This window comes from Phocoena sinus, chromosome 3 (genome assembly GCF_008692025.1).
Source record: "Phocoena sinus isolate mPhoSin1 chromosome 3, mPhoSin1.pri, whole genome shotgun sequence".
NCBI classification, from domain to species: domain Eukaryota; kingdom Metazoa; phylum Chordata; class Mammalia; order Artiodactyla; family Phocoenidae; genus Phocoena; species Phocoena sinus.
This window is the reverse complement of record NC_045765.1, coordinates 114,097,837-114,120,154: the sequence shown is the minus strand read 5'-3', so window position 1 is coordinate 114,120,154 and position 22,318 is coordinate 114,097,837. Positions and strand designations below refer to the sequence as shown.

General features: G+C 36.5%; 1 protein-coding gene across 1 annotated transcript in view; it reads right to left on the bottom strand.

Annotated features, from left to right (window-relative positions):
• Window positions 1-22,318, bottom strand: part of ANKRD31 (ankyrin repeat domain 31) — a 130,625-nt gene that overhangs the window by 34,064 nt on the left and 74,243 nt on the right. Inside the window, exons 17-20 of the mRNA XM_032625092.1 lie at window positions 21,560-21,702; window positions 15,449-15,611; window positions 13,231-13,346; window positions 9,365-9,452 (exon numbers count right to left, since the gene is read on the bottom strand). Coding sequence (XP_032480983.1) covers window positions 9,365-9,452; window positions 13,231-13,346; window positions 15,449-15,611; window positions 21,560-21,702 — 510 coding nt within the window. The remainder of the gene's footprint in view (window positions 1-9,364; window positions 9,453-13,230; window positions 13,347-15,448; window positions 15,612-21,559; window positions 21,703-22,318) is intronic.

The following is a 22,318-nucleotide window of genomic DNA, read 5'->3' as shown; positions in this document are numbered from 1 at the left end:
AATTAATCAATGGTATCTTACAGAAAACCTAGAAATTGCCCTAATATGTGTAAGATTTTAATATGTGATAATAAGGCACTGTAAACAATGAAGATGAGAGGAATTATTCAACAAATAAGACTAGGCAAATGGGGTAGTAATATGGGGGAAAGCCCTATTCTATCCTTATACCATATGTGGCAGAGAAATTTCAGTTGAATTATAGAGTTAAGATGCTTAGGAAAAAAAACATATAAAATGTTTAAAATGAACATTTTTTCTGTCTCAATTCAGTTGAGACACTAAAAATATTTGACATCAATGTATATAAAACATCAACAAGAAAAATTTACAAAGAAATGTACAAAAAAAATTCATTACTCTTGGATCCCTCAACCAGATCAAAGATACAAAAGATGTCAGAATATGGAGGTGGTGACTTTGTAAAGCTGTTTCTTTAGAGAGCTGTAGCTTAACTGGGTGGGATTCTCTATGCTGAGCAGCAAAAGTGAAAGGCGAGGGCGTTTCTCCCCTTTACCTCAACCCTAAAGGGGGAGTTTCTCAAAGGACTATTAAGAGTGTAACGACTTTCTATTGAGGTGACAATGGACTCATATCTGACTTCCTCTTTGACCTTGAACATCTAGAGGTTGAGACCCTGAAAAGCAGGGAGCTTCTACAGCAGGGCAAGGAGAAAGTTGCTGCTGTGCTAGGAATTGATTGTCCTTCCTTCTAACAGTGGGTCCAAGGAGCCAGGATCTTGAAGACAGTGTGGAGACTGCCCTGTGGTCCTGCTTATGAGGGTTTGTACCTGAGGGTGACAATCTGTGTAAGGCGGACCCAGGAAAAAAAAGAAGCTGAGAGGAGACTGAGAGGGCCCCGGGAAAGAAAAATGTGCACTGTCACATTATGGGAGCTATATAGAAGTTTCAGAACAGCCTCAGAAATTTTGTTTTGAAGAAACTTAGTTTTAAACAACTGCAAAAGAGTGATGGCGCCAAACACAGTCAGGACTTGATCACCAGCCAAGAACTCTAGAGTCCTACTGCCTTACCTCTCCTCCCCTAAAGGGGCAATGAGACCAAAAAAGGGATCATGATTAGAATAATCATGGTGATAACAGAATCATGGTTATAACAGAATAAAATTAAGTTACAAAGCCTGGGGGTGGGGAGGGGAGGAAAGTTTCTAATCTTAGAAGCATTAAAAGAAACAGCAAAGAGGCTGATACATTCTACTATACAGAATTTGAGAATTTCTGTATTTAAGCACACACTAACATGTTATGAATAAAAAGACAGTTAAGGGGTGAAAAAAGTACTTGCAGCAGTTATGGCAGAAAAGGGGTCAATAACTTGATTATATAAAATGGCTCCGATTTATTAATAAACAGGAACAGTCAGTTCACGAAACAGAAAATAAAACTAGTGAAAAAGTACCACTAATAAAATCAATAAGGCAAATGAAAATACAATGCATATTTTTTATTAAATTAGTAAAATTTTTTTTTCTGTAAAATTATTTAAAATGAAAATACTGAGGCTGTTAGCAGCATGAAGGCAAACAAACATGAATGTGTGTTGGCAGAAGTACAAATTATTATGCAATACTTTAGGAAATCAATTTATCAATATGAACCAATAGATTTTATAATGTTTATATATTTTTGACCCAATAATTTCAATTATGTTAATTTTTCCTAAGAAGATAATCCTAAATCCAGAAAAAAACTATGTGTTGTAGTGTAATAGCAAAAAAATTATAAAAATCTAAATGCTCAACAAAAAGGGGAAAATTAAGTAAACCATGGAACATTTACTGAACATTTACTATGTAACCACTAAGAATGATGACTATGACAAAAAAAATGTAAAAATAGCACATCTAGCACACCTACCAAAAAAGATATCCTACATCCAAAGACAAAGAAACCACAATGAGACAGTAGGAAGGGCACAATCGTGATAAAATCAAATCCCATACCCATCAGGTGGGCAACCCACAAACTGTAAAATAATTATACCACAGAAGTTCTCCCAAAGGAGTGAAAGTTCTGAGCCCCATATCAGGCTCCCCAGCCTGGGGGTTTGGCAATGGGAGCAGGAGGTCCCAGAGAATCTGGCTTTGAAGGCCAGCAGGGTTTGATCGCAGGAATTCCACAGCACTGCGGGAAACAGAAACTCCACTCTTGGAGGGTGCACACAAGGTCTCATGTGCACCAGGATCCAGGGAAAAAAGCAATGACTTCATTTTAGCCTGGGCCAGACCTACCTGCTAGTATTGGAGGGTCTCCTGCAGAGGTGGGGGGTGGCTGTGCCTCACTGCAGGGACAAAGACACTGGTGGCAGTAGTTCTGGGTAGTACTCATTGGCTTGAGCCCTCCTGGAGGGCACCATTTTCTCACCAAGACCTGGCCCCACCCAACAGCCTATGGGCTCCAGTGCTGGGACATCTTGGGCCAAACAACCAACAGGGCAGGAAGACAGCTCCACCCATCAGCAGACAGGCTACTTAAAGTTTCCTGAGCACACAGCTGCTGGCTAAACACACCCCTTGACATGGCCCGCCCACCAGAGGGACAACACCCAGCTCTACCCACCAGTGGGCAGGAAGCAGTCCCTCCCACCAGGAAGCCTGCACAAGCCTCTTATACAGCCTCATCCACTGGAGGGGGTGGGCAGAACAGAAGAAGCAAAAAGAACTATAACCCTTCAGCCAGCAGAATGGAAACGGCAATCTCAGAAAGTTAGACAAAATGAGACAGCAAAGGAGTATGTCCCAGATGAAGGAACAAGATAAAACACCAGAAGAACAACTAAGTGAAGTGGAAATGGGCAATCCATCTGAAAAAGAATTCAGAGTAATGATAGTAAAGATGATCCAAGACTTTGAAAAAATAATGTAGGCACGGATCGAGAAGAAATGTTTAACAAAGACCTAGAAGAATTAAAGAACAAACAAACAGAGGTGAAAAGTACAATAACTGAAATAAAAAATACACTAGAAGGAATCAATAGCAGAATAACTGAGGCAGAAGAACGGATAAGTGAGCTGGAAGCCAGATGGTGGAAATCACTGCTGCAAAACAGAATAAAGAAAAAAGAATGAAAAGAAATGAGGACAGCCTAAGAGACCTCTGGGACAACAATAAATGCACCAACGTTCACATTACAGGGGTCTCAGAAGGAGAAGAGAGAGAGGAAGGAACTGAGAAAATATTTAAAGAGATAATAGCTGAAAACTTCCATAACATGGGAAAGGAAATAGTCACCCAAAGTCCAGGAAGCACAGATAATCCCAGGCAGGATAAACCCGAGGAGAAACATGGTGAGACACATAGTAATCAAATTGACAAAAATTAAAAACAAAGACAAAATATTAAAAGCTACAAGGGATAAACAACAAATAACGTACAAGGGAATTCCCATAAGGTTATCAGCTGCTTTCTCAGCAGAAACCCTGCAGGCCAGAAAGGAGTGGCACAAAATACTTAAAGTGATAAAAGGAAAGAACCTACAACCAAGAATACTCTATCCAGCAAGGCTCTCATTCAGATTTGACAGAGAAATCAAAAGCTTTACAGACAAGCAAAAGCTAAGAGAATTCAGCACCATCATACCAGCTTTGCAACAAATGCTGAAGGAACTTCTCTAGGTGGAAAAGAAAAGGACACAACTAGAAATGAGAAAATGATGAATGGAAAAGCTCACCAGTAAAGGCAAGCATATAGTAAAGGTAGGAAATCATCCACATACAAATATGATATCAAAACCAGCAATCGTGAGAAGAGGAGAGTACAAATTCAGGAGACTGGAAATGCATTTGAAATAAAAAAAAAACAGCATTTAAAACAATCTTGTATATGTATATAGACTGCTATATTAGAACCTCATGGTAACCACAAACCAAAAATCTACAATAGGTACACACACACAAAAGAAAAAGAAATCCAAACACAACACTAAAGTTAATCATCAAATCACAAGAGAACAAAAGAGTAAGGGAGGAAAAAAGACCTAGAAAACCAAATCTGAAACAATGAATAAAATGGCAATAGGAACATACATGTTGATAATTATCTTAAATTAAAACAGATTAAATGGCCCAACCAAAAGACATAAACTGGCTGAATGGATACAAAAACAAGACCCATATATATGCTGTCTACAAGAGACCCACTTCAGGTCTAGGGACATACAGACTGAAAGTGAGGGGATGAAAAAAGGTATTCTACGCAAATGGAAATCAAATGAAAGCTGGAGTAGCAATACTCATATCAGACAAAATAGACTTTAAAATAAAGACTGTCACAAGAGACAAAAAAAGGACACTACATAATGATCAAGGGATCAATCCAAGAAGAAGATATAACAATTGTAAATATATATGTACCCAACACAGGAGCACCTCAATATACAAGACAAATACTAACAGCCATAAAAGGAGCAACTGACAATTACACAATAATAGTGGGGGACTTTAACACTCCACTTTCATCAATGAACAGATCATCCAGACAGAAAATAAGTAAGAAAACACAGGCCTTAGATGACACATTAGACCAGATGGACTTAGTTGATATTTATGAAGCATTCCATCCAAAAGCAGCAGAATACGCATTCTTCTCAAGTGCACATGGAACATTCTCCAGGATTGATCACATGCTGGGCCACAAAGTGAGCCTTGGTAAACTTAAGAAAATGGAAATCCTATCAAGCATCTTTTCTGACCACAACACTATGAGATTAGAAATCAACTGCAAGAAAAAAACTGTAAAAAACACAAAACATGTGGAAGCTAAACAATATATTACTAAACAACCAATGGATCACTGAAGAAATCAAAGAGGAAATAAAAAAATACCTAGAGACAAATGAAAACAAAAGCACGATGATCCAAAACCTATGGGACACAGCAAAAGCAGTTCTAAGAGGGAAGTTTATAGCAATACAATCCTGCCTCAGGAAACAAGAAAAATCTCAAATAAACAACCTAGGCTTACACCTAAAGCAATTAGGGAAAGAAGAACGAACAAAACTCAAAGTTAGTAGAAGGAAAGAAATCATAAAGATCTGAGCAGAAATAAATGAAATAGAGATGAAGAAAACAATAGAAAAGATCAATGAAACTAAAAAGTTCTTTAAAAAGATAAACAAAACTAATAAACCTTTAGCTGGACTGATCAAGAAAAAAAGGGAAAGGGCTCAAATCAATAAAATTAGAAATATAAAAGGAGAAGTTACGATGGACACCCCAGAGATACAAAGGATCACAAAAGACTACTACAATAAACTATATGCCAATAAAATGGACAACCTAGAAGAAATGGACAAATTCTTAGAAAGGTACAATCTCCCAAGACTGAAACAGGAAGAAACAGAAAATACGAACAGACCAATCACAAGTACTGAAATTGAAATTGTGATTTAAAAGCTCCCAACAAACAAAAGTCCAGGACCAGATGGCTTCACAGGCAAATTCTATCAAACATTTAGAGACGAGTTAACACCCACCCTCTGAAACTATTCTAAAAAATTGCAGAGGAATGAACACTCCCAAACTCATTCTGTGAGGACACTATCACCCTGATACCAAAACCAGATAAAGACAGCACAAAAAGAAAGAAAATTACTGGCCAATATCACTGATGAACATAGATGTAAAAATCCTTAACAAAATACTAGCCAATTGAATCCAACAATACATTAAAAGGATCATACACCATGATCAAGTGAGATTTGTCCCAGGGATGCAAGGATTTTAAAATAACCACAAATCAATCAGTGTGATACAACATCACATCAACAAATTGAAGAATAAAAACCATATGATCATCTCAGCAGATGCAGAAAAAGCTGGACAAAATTCAACACCCATTTATGATAAAAACTCTCCAGAAAGTGGGCAGAGAGGGAACATTCCTCAACATAATAAAGACCATATATGACAAACCTACAGCTAGCATCATACTCAATGGGGAAAAGCTGAAAGCATTTCCTCTAAGATCAGGAACAAGACAAGGATGTCCACTCTCATCACTTTTATTCAACATAGTATTGGAAGTCCTAGCCACAGCACTCAAAGAAGAAAAAGAAATAAAAGGAATCCAAATTGGAAAAGAAGAAGTAAAACTGTCACTGTCTGCAGATGACATGACACTACACAACATTTCTATACACTAACAATGAAAGATCAGAAAGAGAAATTAAAGAAACAATCCCATTTACCATCACATCAAAAAGAATAAAATACCTAGGAATAAACCTACCTAAGGAGGCAAAAGACCTGTACTCTGAAAACTGTAAGACGCTGATGAAAGAAACCAAAGATGACACAAACAGATGGAAAGATATACCATGTTCTTGGATTGGAAGAATCAGTATTGTCAAAATGACTATACAACCCAAGGCAATCTACAGATTCAATGTCCAATAGCTATCAAATTACCAATAGCATTTTTCACAGAACTAGAACAATGGAGACACAAAAGACCCCGAATTGCCAAAGTGACCTTGAGAAAGAAAAATGGAGCTGGAGGAATCAGGCTCCCTGACTTCAGAATATACTACAAAGCTATGCTCATCAAAACAGTATGGTACTGGTACAAAAACAGAAATATAGATCAATGGAAAAAGACAGAAAGCCCAGAAATAAACCCACACTCCTATGGTCAATTAATCTAAGACAAAGAAGGCAAGACTATACAGTGAAGAAAAGACAGTTTCTTCAATAAATGGTTCTGGGAAAACTGGACAGCTACATGTAAAAAAATGAAATTAGAACATTCTTTAACACCATAAAGATAAAATAACTCAAAATGGATTAAAGACCTAAATGTAAGACTCGATACTATAAAACTCTTAGAGGAAAACACAGGCAGAACACTCTTTGATATAAATCGCAGCATTATCTTTTTAGATCCATCTCTTAGAGTAATGGAAATAAAAACTTTGACATGTATGTTCCTATTGCCATTTTATTCATTGTTTCAGATTTGGTTTTCTAGGTCTTTTTTCCTCCCTTACTCTTTTGTTCTCTTGTGATTTGATGATTAAACAAATGGGGCCTAATTAAATTCAAAAGCTTCTGCACAGCAAAGGAAACCATAAACAAAACAAAAACTCACAGAATGGGAGAAAATATTTGCAAATGATGTGACCGAAAAGGGATTAATCTTCAAAATTTACAAACAGCTCATAAGGCTCTATATCAAAAAATAACCCAATCAAAAAATAGGCAGAATAACTAAATAAAAAGAACATTTCTCCAAAGTATATATACAGATGGCCAAGAGGCACATGAAAAGAGATGGTCAATATTGCTAATTATTAGAGAAATGCAAATCACATCTACAATGAGACATCACCTCACACCAGTCAGAATGGCCATCACCAGAAAGTGTACAAACAATAAATGCTGGAGAGCGTGTGGAGAAAAGAGAATCCTCCTACACTGTTGGTGGGAATGTAAATTGGTGCAGCCACTAAGGAGAACAGTACTGAGGTTCCTTAAAAAACTAAAAATAGAGCTACCATATGATCCAGCAATCCCACTCATGGGCATACATCCAGAGAAAACCATGGTTCAAAGGGATACATGCAACCCAATATTCACTGCAGTGCTGTGTACAATAGCCAAGACATGGCAGCAACCTAAATGTTTGACAGATGAATGATAAAAAAGATGTGGTACATATATACAATGGAATATTACTCAGCCATTAAAAAGAATGAAATAATGCCGCCATTTGCAGCAACGTGGATGGAGCTGGAGATTATCATACTAAGTGAAGTTAGACAGAGAAAGACAAATATCATATGATATCGCTTAGATGTGGAATCTAAAAAAAATGATACAAATGAACTTATTTACAATACAGAAAAAGACTCACAGACTTAGAGAACAAACTTATGGTTACCAGTGGGAGAGGGTGGGGGAGAGGGATACACTGGGAGTTTGGGATTGACATATACACACTGCTATATTTAAAACAGATAACCAACAAGGACCTACTGTATAGCACACGGAACTCTGCTCAATATTCTGTAATAGCCTAAATGGGAAAGGAACTTGAAAAAGAATAGATATGTGTATATGTATAACTGAATCACTATGCTATATATCTGAAACTAACACAACATTGTTAATCAACTATACTCCAATATGAAATAAAAATTTAAAAAATAATAAAGTAGCATATTGGAGAAAAAATTAAATATAGACCATCCATTGTTTAATTAATAATATCTAATACATTATTTCTCACACATCTAATATATTATTTCTGGTAATGCCTTAAATGTTTGAAATTTTGTGAGTTTCAACTGTAAAATTCAGATGTTTTAGTAAATTAATGCCAAAAAAGAAGAAGAAAAAAGGTTATAAATCAAGGATCTTCCCAAGCTGTCTGATTTTATCTCAAAGGGTACTTTTATCTTATGAGCAGAATATGGGAAATTTCATGCAGGATAAAAGAAGCAAACAAACAAGTCTTCAAATAAATCCTACTCAGGACAAATAATAATTTGGCTTATGGCTTAGTAATTATTATCAAATTGCAACATGACAAACATGGAATGTATAGTCAAGTCACAAATGATTCAGAACTGGTTCCCTCTGACATGAAGTTTTTCTAGTGCATTTGAAGATGTGTAATTATATTTTTAAAAATTCTTCCTAATGAAACACCAGTAGCATAACCATTTTATAAAGAGAAACTTGCCCTAAATACTTCTATGAGAAGATACTTAGTCTACTCAATAACTTAGAATTAATTTGAGGATTTATTATCACTTTTAAAAAATGATTTCATTTTATATTATTTTACTTTGGTTTCAAGGGATATCATACTCCTGCAAACAGTGAAGTCCAAAATTAAGGTACTGACAGTACTGTACTCCCTCTGAAGGCTCTAGGGGAGGAAACTTCCTTGCCTCTTCTAGTCTCTGGTGGCTCCAGGCATTCTTTGGCTTGTGGTTGCATCACTCCAGTCTCTGCCTCCATCTTCACATAGCCTTCTCCTTCTCTCTGTGTCTCTCTCGTGTGTCTCTTATATGGACACCTGTCATTGGATTTAGAACCCACTTGGAAAATCCAAGATAAATCTCATTTCAAGATTTCTAATTATATCTGTAAAGACTCTCCCCCCTGCAAAAAAAGTCACATTCACAGATTCTGGGGCTTAGAATGTGGACATATTTTGGAAGGAGGGCACCTTCAACCCCACTGCACTCCTATTTTGAATTCTACCAAAAGTTAATTTGGCCTGTTCTTGAACTTTATAAAAATGGAATCATACTTATACCCCACCCCCCAAAAAAGAAGATGAGATAGCAATAGGTTGGATGAATGAAATAATCAGACTTGAGTATGAGTATGTATTTACCTGCATCTTCAGGAGTTCTTATTTCAAACGCTAACAAATTTTCTTGTTTTTCTTCTAAATCTTGTAGAATGGCACTGATGGTCTGATGCTATCAGATAAAATATTAAAAACTTCATTACAGGAAGGTAGATGTTTTTCTCTGATATGCAACTGACAAATGCACAGTAAAAGTGCTAAAGAAAGTGACACTAAAAATGCTCATTTCCCTTTATGTTCCAAATGTACTCAGGCTTTGTTTAAACTTAATTGTATATATATTACATATTTGGGGAAAAATTAAACTTAAATATATCTTGATTTATGTAGCAGATCTGCTCCAGGAAAACAGAATGTAAGAGTAGCAAGCATACAAAGAATCACAATTTCTCAATGACTTCTGTTATAGGCATAGGAGAAAAAGAACAACTCAGCACATAATATTTAAAGACAATATATATGCAACAAGTTCACTTTAAGGCTTTATGACTATCATTGTACACTATTGAAATTTCACACACAGTCTTACAAATACTAAACACTCTCAAAAACTCACAAAGGGGATTTAAAACCACCTCTTTATATACTTGTCAGTATTAATATTCCTGACTCAAATGCCTTCTATGTATTCTGCCCAGAACTTTCTCCTTCTTATCAGAGATGGAATTGTGGAGTGGACTCGGGAACTGGACTGCTTGGGTTTGAATTCCGGCTTCATCTCTTCCTAGCTGGGTGACTACAGAAAGTTAATTATCCTCTCCTTGTCTGAACTGAGTAACACATAAAAAATGTTTAGGAGAGTGTCAGCACAAAGTAAAAGTTCTATAAATACTGCTTATTATATTAAACCAATCTCACACACAAAACCCCTGACTAATCTAATCCATACTGATTTTTTCTTTCTCAGAATTACTTAAGAATTTTAGTGCTACAGAAATTAGCATTAACATGTATAATGTCTTATATATTTCCTCCATCAAAACAATGAGATCTTGTAGGCTGGAGCATGGCTTTCATATGTGTACAGGTTTCCACACTGCTGGATATACAGTTGTTGCTCAATAAATGACAACTGATGGACTGACTCGTACTATGTATCCTTTAATACATTCTCAAAACACATTCATTTTTAAAAGATGTATGTCCTCAAAGCCTTGTGAAGTACGTTGCTCGAAAGTTTTACTTTGGTGCTCACAAGGGATATGGAAAATGCACATAATAAAACCATCCAGTTATGTGGAAAAGTAAACTAAAGGTCTAAATTTGTGACCAGACTAAGCCTCTACCTACAGGTTGGGATAAAGAAAACATCTTTTGGTGCTGACTTCTCCTTCTGTTTTGTCTCATATTGTAGATGCACTCAGTCTTGTCCACCATGGGCCATAACTTTTCACTCCATACCAGCTCCACATTTTACCATGGGGGGCCCAGTAAAACTTTCCCTCCAAGATCCCCCTTCTTAGTCTTTCATTACTATTTGTTTATCTTACCAAAAACAAAAAACAAGAAAAACCACCCCTAACCTAGGATCTGTCTTTGGAATAAGCAACTTATAGACAGTTTACACTCTACTAACTGTAAAGCTTCACTAAGATTTTATTCCAGATTTACAACTTTTACTATGGCAGGATCATCTTTGCCTCTGACATCTCTTTTATAATTTTGAATATTAAAAATAAAACATAGTGGTTAAGAGCACAGGCTCTGGAGTCAGATTGCCTGGAGTTTAATTCTGCCATTGCTACTTAATAGAAATGTAATTCTGGATTGTTACTTACCCTCTCTTACTTTAGCTTCCTTATCTGTAATAAGGAAGGTAATGATATTAATAGAAACTACCTAGAAGAATTATTATAAGGACTAAATGAGTTAATATAAAGCACTTAGAGGAGAGCTTACCATATAATAAATACTCGGTGAATGCAAACTATTATCATTATTATTTTTTATTACTTCTGTACTCATTCTATATGGAGGTAGAGAAGGAGGCTGCCTACACATGCTGTGATCTGAAGGTGTTAGAAGGTAGCACCAAACTAAAATCATCTCATTTCCTTTGCATCTGGCCATAGAGTCGCCCCCCCTCCCATCCTCAATTTGGTTTGGAAATTTCAACATTCAAAAACAATTTTACATTTACAAAAGACAAACCCTTGATGATTTTAATATCTGCATATTTAAGTTTCTTTTTCTTTTTTTTAAAGTTGGTTTTCATTAAACTCCTGTATCTCCACTATATTCCTCTGTGGCTCAGCATCTAAAATGATATACATTATTCCTGAAGCAAATACCCATATAGTTAATAACAATAGGGTGATTTTTCCATAATGTTTTAATCTTTACATGAAAATATACCTTAAAGATACTAATGGTCAATATGGTGAACTGAGCTGATACAGAAGGACTCCAGTCTACTCCAAACAGTTGGAAAAACACATTAGACAAAATACAATAAACTTTAACCACCTGTCCCCAGCTAAGATTGGAAAAAGAAAGAGAAATAAAATGAAGTTAGTAGCAGCCCATGAGGGATCTGGAACAAACATAGATATTAGGGATTAGGGTCCTACAAAGGAACAGAAGATAAGGCCTCAGGGCCACATGAAGAAGGAGTTAGAATGGAGTCCCCTCATGAAGCTAGTGACCTTAAGTGGGTGTCCTTTAGCTTAAATAAGGATTAGAAAAAATTCTACTTGACACCCACCCAAGGCTTTGGGTAGAAAATCAGTGATCAAAGGCTATTGCCCAGAATATAGTGCAGAGAGTTAAAGAGATGGAGAATATGAAAAAGACATATGGAGACTGGTCTAACAGCCATCTAAATATGAGTTCCAAAAAAGGAGATACTGAGAATGGGACAGAGGTAATATTCAAAGATATAAGGGCTGAGAGTTTCCAATATACAAATGAGAAATGTGTCTTCAGATTAAAGGAGCATGCCTAGTCCTTAGAATAATTAATTAAAAACACATCCACATTTAGACATAACCTAGTGAAACTGCAGAATATAAAAGAAAAATCTTAAAAACTGTAAGCTTAAAAGACATTACCTACAAGGGAATGACAATTAGATTGACAATTAACTTTTCATTCATTACAAGAGATACCAGGAACAATGTAAAATATTTTTTAAATGCTGAGGCAAATACAATTTAGTCTGAATACCATTCAAAATATTTAAGGTATAAAACAGTTGATTAACCATAGTTTAGGTTTAATGAATAATATTTTCCCCTCTACACTAACAAAAAATATGTAAGGGAAATCTAATCAACATACATAGTCTTATTCAAAATATTTCATTGAGGATGCTACCTTGCTTAAGAAGTTAGTGTCTAGTAAGCTGTATGTTTTAATTAAACTAAGAATATCCATTTTATATATTTATATATGTACGACTACTATGGGTTTTTTTTTTCAAAAATATACGTTTACATGAGGGATTTCACATATAGCAAACACTGTCACTATAAACCATGTGGGATCCACGTTGGTTAAACCAGGTTTCTTTTCTCTTCTCTGTCTGGGTTCCAGGGTCTTTTCTACCTAGTATGTATCTTAGATACTTTTTGGAAGTAGGTGGGTGAAGACACGCTATGACAGTGGCACTGTCTGTCGGATAAGAAGTAGCCAAAAAACGCAATCTAGGTGTAAAGGATAGCAGCTAAACTATAATTCTGTGTTCAATGCAGATAATGGAGAGTTAACTATATACCATATTTTCTTGGTTCATTCTGTTCAATTATGCTATATTATTTTCTTATGACAAAAAACATTTTCAACCTGTATGTCCTTAAAATGGAAAGAGTGCTGCCAACAGCCAATGGCTGGCTGGCCCAAAGAATGGCATTTTCTAGGCTGAAGAACAAAAGGATTTCAACTTCACTCACCATGGCGAGGTTTTCTTTTGTTTTTTCTTGGTGTGAAATAGAACGTGTATCAACAGTTTTGCAGTCATCACAAAAACACTGTTTATGTCTTTTTGCCTGGATAGCAGGAATTTTTACTTTAAAACATAAAATTAGAAAATATAAGAATGTGTAAAAATTTAGCATCATTTTATCAATTGTAATGGTGACAGGAATGGGAAGGATAAAGTAAGTCTATAATTACTATGATATCTTAATGCTGGTCAGCACCTCATTATTTATTATCAATTGACTAACTACAGCTAACATTTGCTGAATACTTATCACATGCTGGACATCGAATTCTTTTCCTGAATCATCTTATTTAATCTTCATATGAGCCCATGAGGTAGGTAATTAATTACATCTATTTTACAGAAGAGGAACATGAAGCTTAGAGGGATTCAAGAAGTTGCCTAAAGTTACATAGCTAGTACTGAAACCAGATCTGACTTCAAGTCCATGCTCTTAAATACTACGACTATAATTCACTGTCTCCGTAAAATTCTCTCTGAACCTTCTCCCATTTTGGATTCTGTTTCTCCATATATGGGTACCCTATACCCCTCATTCTGCTGGGGAACCTGATGAAGGAAAGGTATATACAAGAAACAACAGAAAAGTGGGAGTAGATACAGCACTTTTTAACAAGAGTACCCAATAACTCCAAATATGGCTTTGAAGAGGGAAAGAGACATGCCTGGGGCTCTAAGAAAGTCCCTGACCCTATGGACTTAGCATATGGTAGCAGGCAAAGAAAAGAAGATTTGTGTATCAGTCTTTTGACTTTGACCTACATGTGATCTAGCTCACTAGTAAAATAGGACACAATGATTATCCTTGCCTCTCACCAATCGTATCAGTAATAATGATTCCTCCCTTGAAAACAAACAGTTGGTAAGGACTGTGGTAGGCTGGGGGAAAAGTGAGTAACGGGGTTTCTCTTCCTAATATTCTCCCTCATAGAGAGGACAGATAAGTTCCCGGCTTTCTTCTTCTATGAGTCAAGGCTCAAGCATGAAGGAAAAGGAAGAACAATTCTCTCTCCTCAACATTCCCAAAGTTGTGTCTAACTGCCTGTTTTCTGGTTATCTCCTCACAAGACTGGAAGCTCTTCTTGGGCAAGTGCCTGGTTTGTATAGCAGGTGCTCAACAAATGTACGTTTTCTCAATTAGTGTTCACTAAATGCTTCTTTCTTTTTTTTTTTTTTTTTTTAACACATCCATCACCTGACATTGTTACCGTGTGTGTGTTGGTGAGAACATTTAAGATTTACTCTCCTGGCAAATTTTAAGTATACAATTTATTATTATAAACTATAATCATCATCTTATATATTAGCTCCCCAGAAGTAATTCATCTTACAAGTGAAAGTTTGTATTCTTTGACAAACATTTTCCTATCTCCCCCCCATCACCCCCTCTCCCAAGCCCTTGGCAACCACCATTCAACTACCTACCTGGTTCTTTAAGCTTGACTTTTTTAGGTTCCACATATAAGTGACATCATAAAGAGTTTGCCTTTCTGTGTCTTTCTATGCTTATTTCACTTAGCATAACATCCTCCAGGTTCACCCATGTTGCCACAAATGGCAGGATCAAATGCTTATTTCTTATAGATAACTCATTATATTATTTAAGTGCAAACTACTGCTAAAAATGGTTCACAAAATGTTACCTATATATTCCCTTGAAATATTCTTTCCATTGTAATATATTACACATACACTCACATACATATATAAGCATAATATATTTGCTTAACAAATTCATATTCTAGCATTAGAAAGTTTGTCTTGAAAAGTTGGCATCATTACAAATTTTGAAGTAATGGAATATTAGTTTCAAAGACTTTAGTATAATGTCATTCTTTTCCAGCCCCACTACAAGTAAACCAATCTGCATAGTTTCAGTGACATCTCTATCTCAGATCCAATGTTACGAGAGATTAATGTTTGTTTAATGAATGATATGTTTTGTTTCAACATATAATCCCAATACAACAGGACCATATAATCTATAAATTAAACCAAGTTTGGAAATGTTATTTCTAAAAATAAATTATGCTTTTCAAGAGTTTAATAAACATACAAAACATTTATTCCTAGTTATGAAATAATTTACACAAATCTTAAGATTTTCTTTTTCTAAGCAGAGGTACACACCCTTATAAAATAGCAAGCACCACTGACATACATACCAGTGACTACAGCATTACTCTCATCTCTATTGTCAGTCTCAATAGCACCATAAGATTTTAGCAGTTCTTTCATGTTTTTATCATCTGCTTCATCCAAAGCAGTCTTCTGCTTTTGATCCTTTTGATTAGGGTTTGCTCCATGTTGTAGTAGAATCTCAGCTGCCTAAAAGGTATTTTTCCAAAGTTATCTCTACAGACACCTAAGATCAATAATTCCTGCTTGCATTACAAGACACCACTATCAAGTATTAAAAGTTATCAAAAAAAGTTTTGGAACTCTGACCAAGAAAATCTTGATTAAATTTGATATGACAACTGTAAACTGCTCCACTGATTTGGCCTGATCTGTCCTCACAGAAGAACCAAACACCATGACATGAAAGTACCAGATATGCTGCCTTCATGGCTGAAGAGGCAGACTTTGGGAGACTGATGTGCAAAAGGATTTACTCTATCTCTTTAACACAGCCCTTTGTCCTCCCCTAAATTGCTGGAAGATAGGGTGGAGAAGGGAGGAGGGATCATTTCAGGATTATATTAAATTATACACTGTATTATAAATTGCCATCAGACATAGTTGAATAAAGTTTCATTTGAACTATATTTCAGGTATGTTACTTGTTTGGGAGGTTTTATAAGCTAGCCTGGGAACCTAATGTCCATTCTAATATTTTCTATGCAAATGTTTCCTAAATAGATGACATATTCACAGAATGTTAATAAGATTAAAAAGAAACAGAAATAATCTACTCCAACCCCACCCTTTAAAGAAGAGAAAACTGAGGTCAAAGATAAATGTTGTGACATTTTGGGGGCAAAAGTTTCTAATATAAATAATGCTTCCCTGAATAACTCAAATAACTCAAATTTGTGTTTAAAAAATTTGAATAACTCAAAGTTGTGTATTAGAAGTAAGTTTATAAGTCATCAAAGTTAAAGATTGTCACTAATTAGTTGACAGTATAAGTCAACTAGTAAAAAACAATCAGTGATTCTATCTGCACAAGGCAAATGACTTAAACCACTGAAAAATCTTTTGTTTAGGAAAAATGGTTAGTATTTTGTTAAAGTAAAGATATGCATATGTGCTAGTAGCTTTTCTCTTTCAACTTGTGTCCAGGTATGGAAAAGCAGAAAAACTTAGGAGCAAATGGGCCAGTAGAAGTAATAAGGATAGCTCCTTATTTGTTCTATCAGCCTATTTGTTTTAAAGTCAAGCATACAAAATTCACTCCTGCTACTTACTATCTATGTCCTTGGGCAAGTTATTTACCATCAGAACCTCATTTCTCTCACCTATGAGGCTTAAATGTGAACCCGTGTAAAGTATTTGGCACATGGTGGGGCTTAAGGAAAACACTCCCCTATTTAGCCCTGTGTAATCTCCAGCCTGCTGGCTCTTTGCTTAACCTCATGTAGTTTCCTTACCCACATCTGTAGATCAGCCAAGGAATTGAGGGGATTCCCCTTTAAATCTCTGGAGAATTCTCTCTGTGCAGATATATTCTGTCTGGTATTTTGCCCCATAAATTTCAGCTGTTGGAGTTTAAAACTCCAAACAACCTTCTCAACTCATTGAGATCATAAGGCTATTTGCTTTCTTCCTCCCTAGGCTTCTGCCTGAAAACTCCTCCTAGTCCATGAGGTGGGGCAATCATACGGTTCGTCTCATGTTTCCATCCTGTCGGGGATCACTGCCCTCTGCTGCATGTTGTCTAATGTCTCAAAACTGTTATTTCATATATTTTGCTCACTTTTCTAGTTTTTAAGGTGGGAGGAAATATCTTATCCCTGCTATCCCAAAAGTGGGTACCCATTCCCCCCCACATTTTATCTTTTAAAAAAATCTCTTATTCTTCTTTTCCTTATCTTTTTATTCTCCACATTTTACAATGTAGAATACATGACCATCTTGGAAGATAACTTAAAAAATAAATTAAGATTTTTTTAATTGAAAGTTGAAAAAGAAAATAAGATGTTGAATAACTTTGCATGTAGTCATGCCAGAGAGAAAATTAGGAATTAAATATACAGGGTGTTATAGAATTGATATTTAGTAGGTCTACAGTACCATATATTTACCTTTCTTGCTCCCCCTTATTAATCTTTCTAGATCATCTATCAATATCCTACCTCAAAATAAAGAAATAGGGACAAAAGGGGAGAAAGTGAGTCAGAAATAAAATGAGTCAATGATAGAAGAACTGTCACATGGAGGGAAAGTTAATGAAGATATGAAGAAAGATGCTGGCAATGTATCAGTATCAAAGGAATTAAAATATCATTAAAAATACTACCTCCTTCTTTTTAAATAGAATATTTCTCCTTAAAGTAAAGGCAACAGAGATGTGGAAGGTTATTCCAAAAGCAAACTTTGTCTTTATCACCACTTAGGTAAAAGAATGTCAGTAATTCTCTAGATCAAGCAATAGCAAACTATGGCCCATGGGCTAAATCCAGTCTGCTGCCTGACTTTGTAAATTAAGTTGTATTGGCACACAGGCAAACCCACTCATTTACATGTTGTCTAGGGTTGCTTTTGCACTAGAACAGCAGTTGAGTAGTTGCAATAGAGACCGTGTGGCCCGGAAGACCTAAACTGTTGATTAGCCCTCTGTAGGAAATATTTACCAATCCTTGCTCTAGACCAGAGCTGTTCAACAGAGTTTTCTGTTATGATGGAAATGTTCTAATCTATACTGTCTAATATGGGAGCCACTGCCACATGTAGCTATTGAGTACTTCAAATGTGGCTAATGCAACTGAAGAATTGAAACTTTCCCCCCAAATTTTATTTATTTATTTATTTTGGCTGCTCTGGGTCTTAGTTGCGGCACTAGGATTCTTTGTTGCAGCGGGCTGGACCTTCATTGCAGCGTGCGGGATCTTTTAGTTGTGGCATGAGGACTCTTAGCTGCGGCATGCAAACTCTTAGTTGTGGCATGCATACGGGATCTAGTTCCCTGACAAGGAATCAAACCCAGGCCCCCTGCACTGGGAGGGCAGAATCTTAACCCACTGGACCGCCAGAGAAGTCCCTGAATTTTCTTTTTAAGATTTTTTTTTTTGATGTGGACCATTTTAAAAGTCTTTATTGAATTTGTTACAATATTGCTTCTGCTTTATGTTTTGGATTTTTGGCCACAAGGCATGTGGGATCTTAGCTCCCCGACCAGGGATCAAACCCTGCAACCCCTACATTGGAAGGTGAAGTCTTAACCACTGGACCACCAGGGAAGTCCAAGAATTGAATTTTTTAATTTAATTAATTTTAAGTAATTTAAATTTAAATAGCCACATGTGGTTAGTGGCTACAGTATAGGACAGTACAGCTCTAGATCAAATTCCTTATTTCAGGGGTAAAGATATCTTTAACTTTCTCAAGCAGCAGAACTAGGCCGAGAACTCAAGTTCTCTAAAATCCAGTTCGGTGTTTTGTCAAGCTCCCTTTCTGCTATTTCCTGTGGTGAATTTTCAGTTCTTGGCATTTACTTTACAGAAGACCCGCTACATCTGAGTTATCATTTTCTCTAACCCTTGAAGTTACCAAATTTCTATGAGGGAAGCTACAGTCTTCAAACTAGGAAAATTCTCACTTATGAAGGCTACTTACAAAATTTGATCTAATCAAACATCCCTCCCTGTTCAATAACATGGCATTTTTTTCCATCCATCAAGTCAACATATTTCTCTTGAGTTTTGGTCAATTTACTACTGGTCCCTGATATTGTAAATAGCCAACAATAAAATGGAAATACACTACAAATTGATTACAAAGCCAAAATGTAAAGATGTAGGATTTCCTGAAGTCATATATTAAAATAATATTGTAGGGCTTCCCTGGTGGCGCAGTGGTTGAGAGTCCACCTGCCGATGCAGGGGACGCGGGTTCGCGCCCCAGTCCGGGAAGATCCCACATGCCGCGGAGCAGCTAGGCCCGTGAGCCATGGCCGCTGAGCCTGCGCGTCCGGAGCCTGTGCTCCGCAACGGGAGAGGCCACAACAGTGAGAGGCCCACGTACAGCAAAAAAAATAATAATAGTAATAATAATATTGTAGAAATGCTTGAAGCACCTGTGAAGCAACTGATAAATGAGAAACTGAGAGGTAAAACTGTTAACCTAAAAAAAAGAAAACTTTTGAATATGAATGGATTAATACAGGACCTAGGGAAAACTTGTGGTACCTCTCAAAATTTTTGAAAAAGAGACCTTCCCTGAGGTCATGATGCAAAAAACCAACTGTGAGATAAAGGATGTCCTATGTGCTGTCATACTATTTTGCCAGAAAAGCTAGGCCAAGAAAGCATACATTATTCTGTTTTTGCTGTTCCAGAAATCAGTATGTATTTCAATTAGAAACTAAATATAATACTATTTAGAAAGGAGTTAACATAGCAGGCATAAAACTGCTATCTAGGAAGGCTGCTTGCTAGGTTGGTCTGTAGCTGGCATCTGTGAACTTGGCTGGTAAACAGTGCCCTACACTGATATAAAACTGTCCATAATTGATAAGAGTGGCTCTCTGTGCTTAAACTGTCTACACAGCAATGTGGTTCATTTATGCTTCTGGGAGTCTGGAATCTTGCTATGTGCTAGGCAGAGGGTGCCTACATGACCAGCCCTCAATATAAATCTTGAGCACTGAGTTTCTAATGAGCTTCCCTGGACAGAAACATTGCACTTACGTTGCTACATTTTCACTGCTGAGGGAAAAGCAAACTGTATGTGACCTCTCATAAGGAAGAGTGCATAGTACAGCCTGCACATGGATACCTCCAGACTCCACCTTTTTCTCTGATGATCCCCCTGTGTACCCTTACTATACTGCTGTAATAAATCTTAGCTATGAATACAATCATATGCTGAGCTCTGTAACACCTTCTAACAAATTTCCAAGTATAGGGGTGGTGGTATTGGGAAACCCCTTATTTTGTTTATATTGCATTTTTCAGGATAATGTCTAAAATCCTGATTTTCCTACTATGAAATTTTGGCCCTTATTTAAGTGGTTTCACTTTAAGTAACCTTTTCCCTGTACATATAACCAGTAAGTTCATCACTTCAATGACTCTTCCTGTTTGCTTTCTTCCATTGCATGACCACATAACTTTGAGACTTTGTCAATTCTTTTCTAATTTAAATATCTTAAAGGTCAAAGAGCTTCTTTGATCAAAAGAAGCCTCCCTGGACATTAGCCCACCCATTTGGTATTATTCTTAATCATTAGTTTATCTCTCTTATCTCTGCAAATCATAAATTCAATACTATTCTTTCACATGACTATATTTAGACTGAAAACAGTGGGGATATATTTTCATAAAATTAAATAAAATTACCAGGCTATTAAAAATACCTAGAGACAGATAAAGTAGTTTTAGTGAGAGATCCAAGGAATTTTTTGTATGAACCTTGGTTTTATATTGTTGTTGTTGCTGGTAGTTTCCTTAACTATTTTTCAAAGCCAATAATTATTCCTGAAGTCTATATTGCCTACTGACAAATCTTCTAAGGTTTGTTGAACAAAAAAGATGAGTTTAAAAATCTGGAGAATTTTAAAGTCTAGACTTGAAATTGAGTGTTACTGAAATAATTACCCTGGTGATCTTCTCTTGTGATATTTTTACCATAGCTATCTGATTAAAAAAAAAAAAGGAGAAAAAAAATACAAGAACCCCCAAGGAAACAAGCAACTTGAGCTTTTACCCATTTCTTTGAAACTTCAAACCCACTGAGAAATTTCGAGTTTAAAAAACATCTGGCTGTCACATATATCATCACTATATAGACTCTTTTATACACAACAGCAAAGCATTTAACGCAATTAAAATTGGAATGTATTATATTAATAGGCTGTGTTTACTTCTAGCCCTTTCATTTTATTCTCACTTACATGAATTACATGATGAAGAGACAATGGAAAAATGATTCATTAGGAAATACACTGGTTTTCTAATCTATATGTAATATCATATTCATTTGTACTTTTAAGCAGTTTTTAAAAATTATTTGTTTTAAGGAATCACTTCAGTTCACAATTTAAAATATCTTCACTGTCTTCACTCACTTTTTAAAGAAAAAGAAATAGGAACCTAATCTGATGTGCACTATACCTTTAAATGGTTGTTTGCAACAGCACCATGTAAGGGCAGAATTCCATCTACATTTTCACAATTAACATTAGCACTAGCTTTTAACAACTCTACAATTATATCATTACATCCCGTACTAGCTGCCTCATGAAGTGGTGTCCAACCTAAAAAGGGAAAAAAGAAAAAACAAAACAAGCTGCTTACAAATCAGTATTCAAGTAGTATATTCATTATTAAGTTTATTTGCACTAATGGAATTATTAACTTTATTGATTCAAATGTATGTACTAAGTACTGGACAAGAAATAATATTGAAAACAGGCTACCTAAAGATCCCTGAGCCCAGAGCTGCCCCTGGACATGGGCCTGTCCACCAGAGGGCCCAGGATCCAGACCCGCCCACCAGTGCACAAATTCTAGACCCAGGATGCACAGGGCCCTGTAGCCAGAGACCCTGGCACCCAGTTCCACCCACCAGTGGGCAGGCACCAGCCGAGAAATCCTTAGGCCCCAGGTCTGTGCACCAGCAAGGCTGCTTTAGCCTTGGGAACAGCCTCACCCACACTGGGTGGATACCAGCCCCAGGACAACTACAGCGCCACAGCCTGCTGTGGCAGGAGTCAGCCTACCCACAGGCAGGCCAGCACCAACCCTAGGACCAGCTGGGTCCAAGCTCTGCCTAGCAGTAGGCCAACACAAACTTTAGGACACACTGAACCCCACAGCCACCTGTATCAGGAACTGGCCCCACTCACCAGCAGTCCAACACAAGCTCTGGGA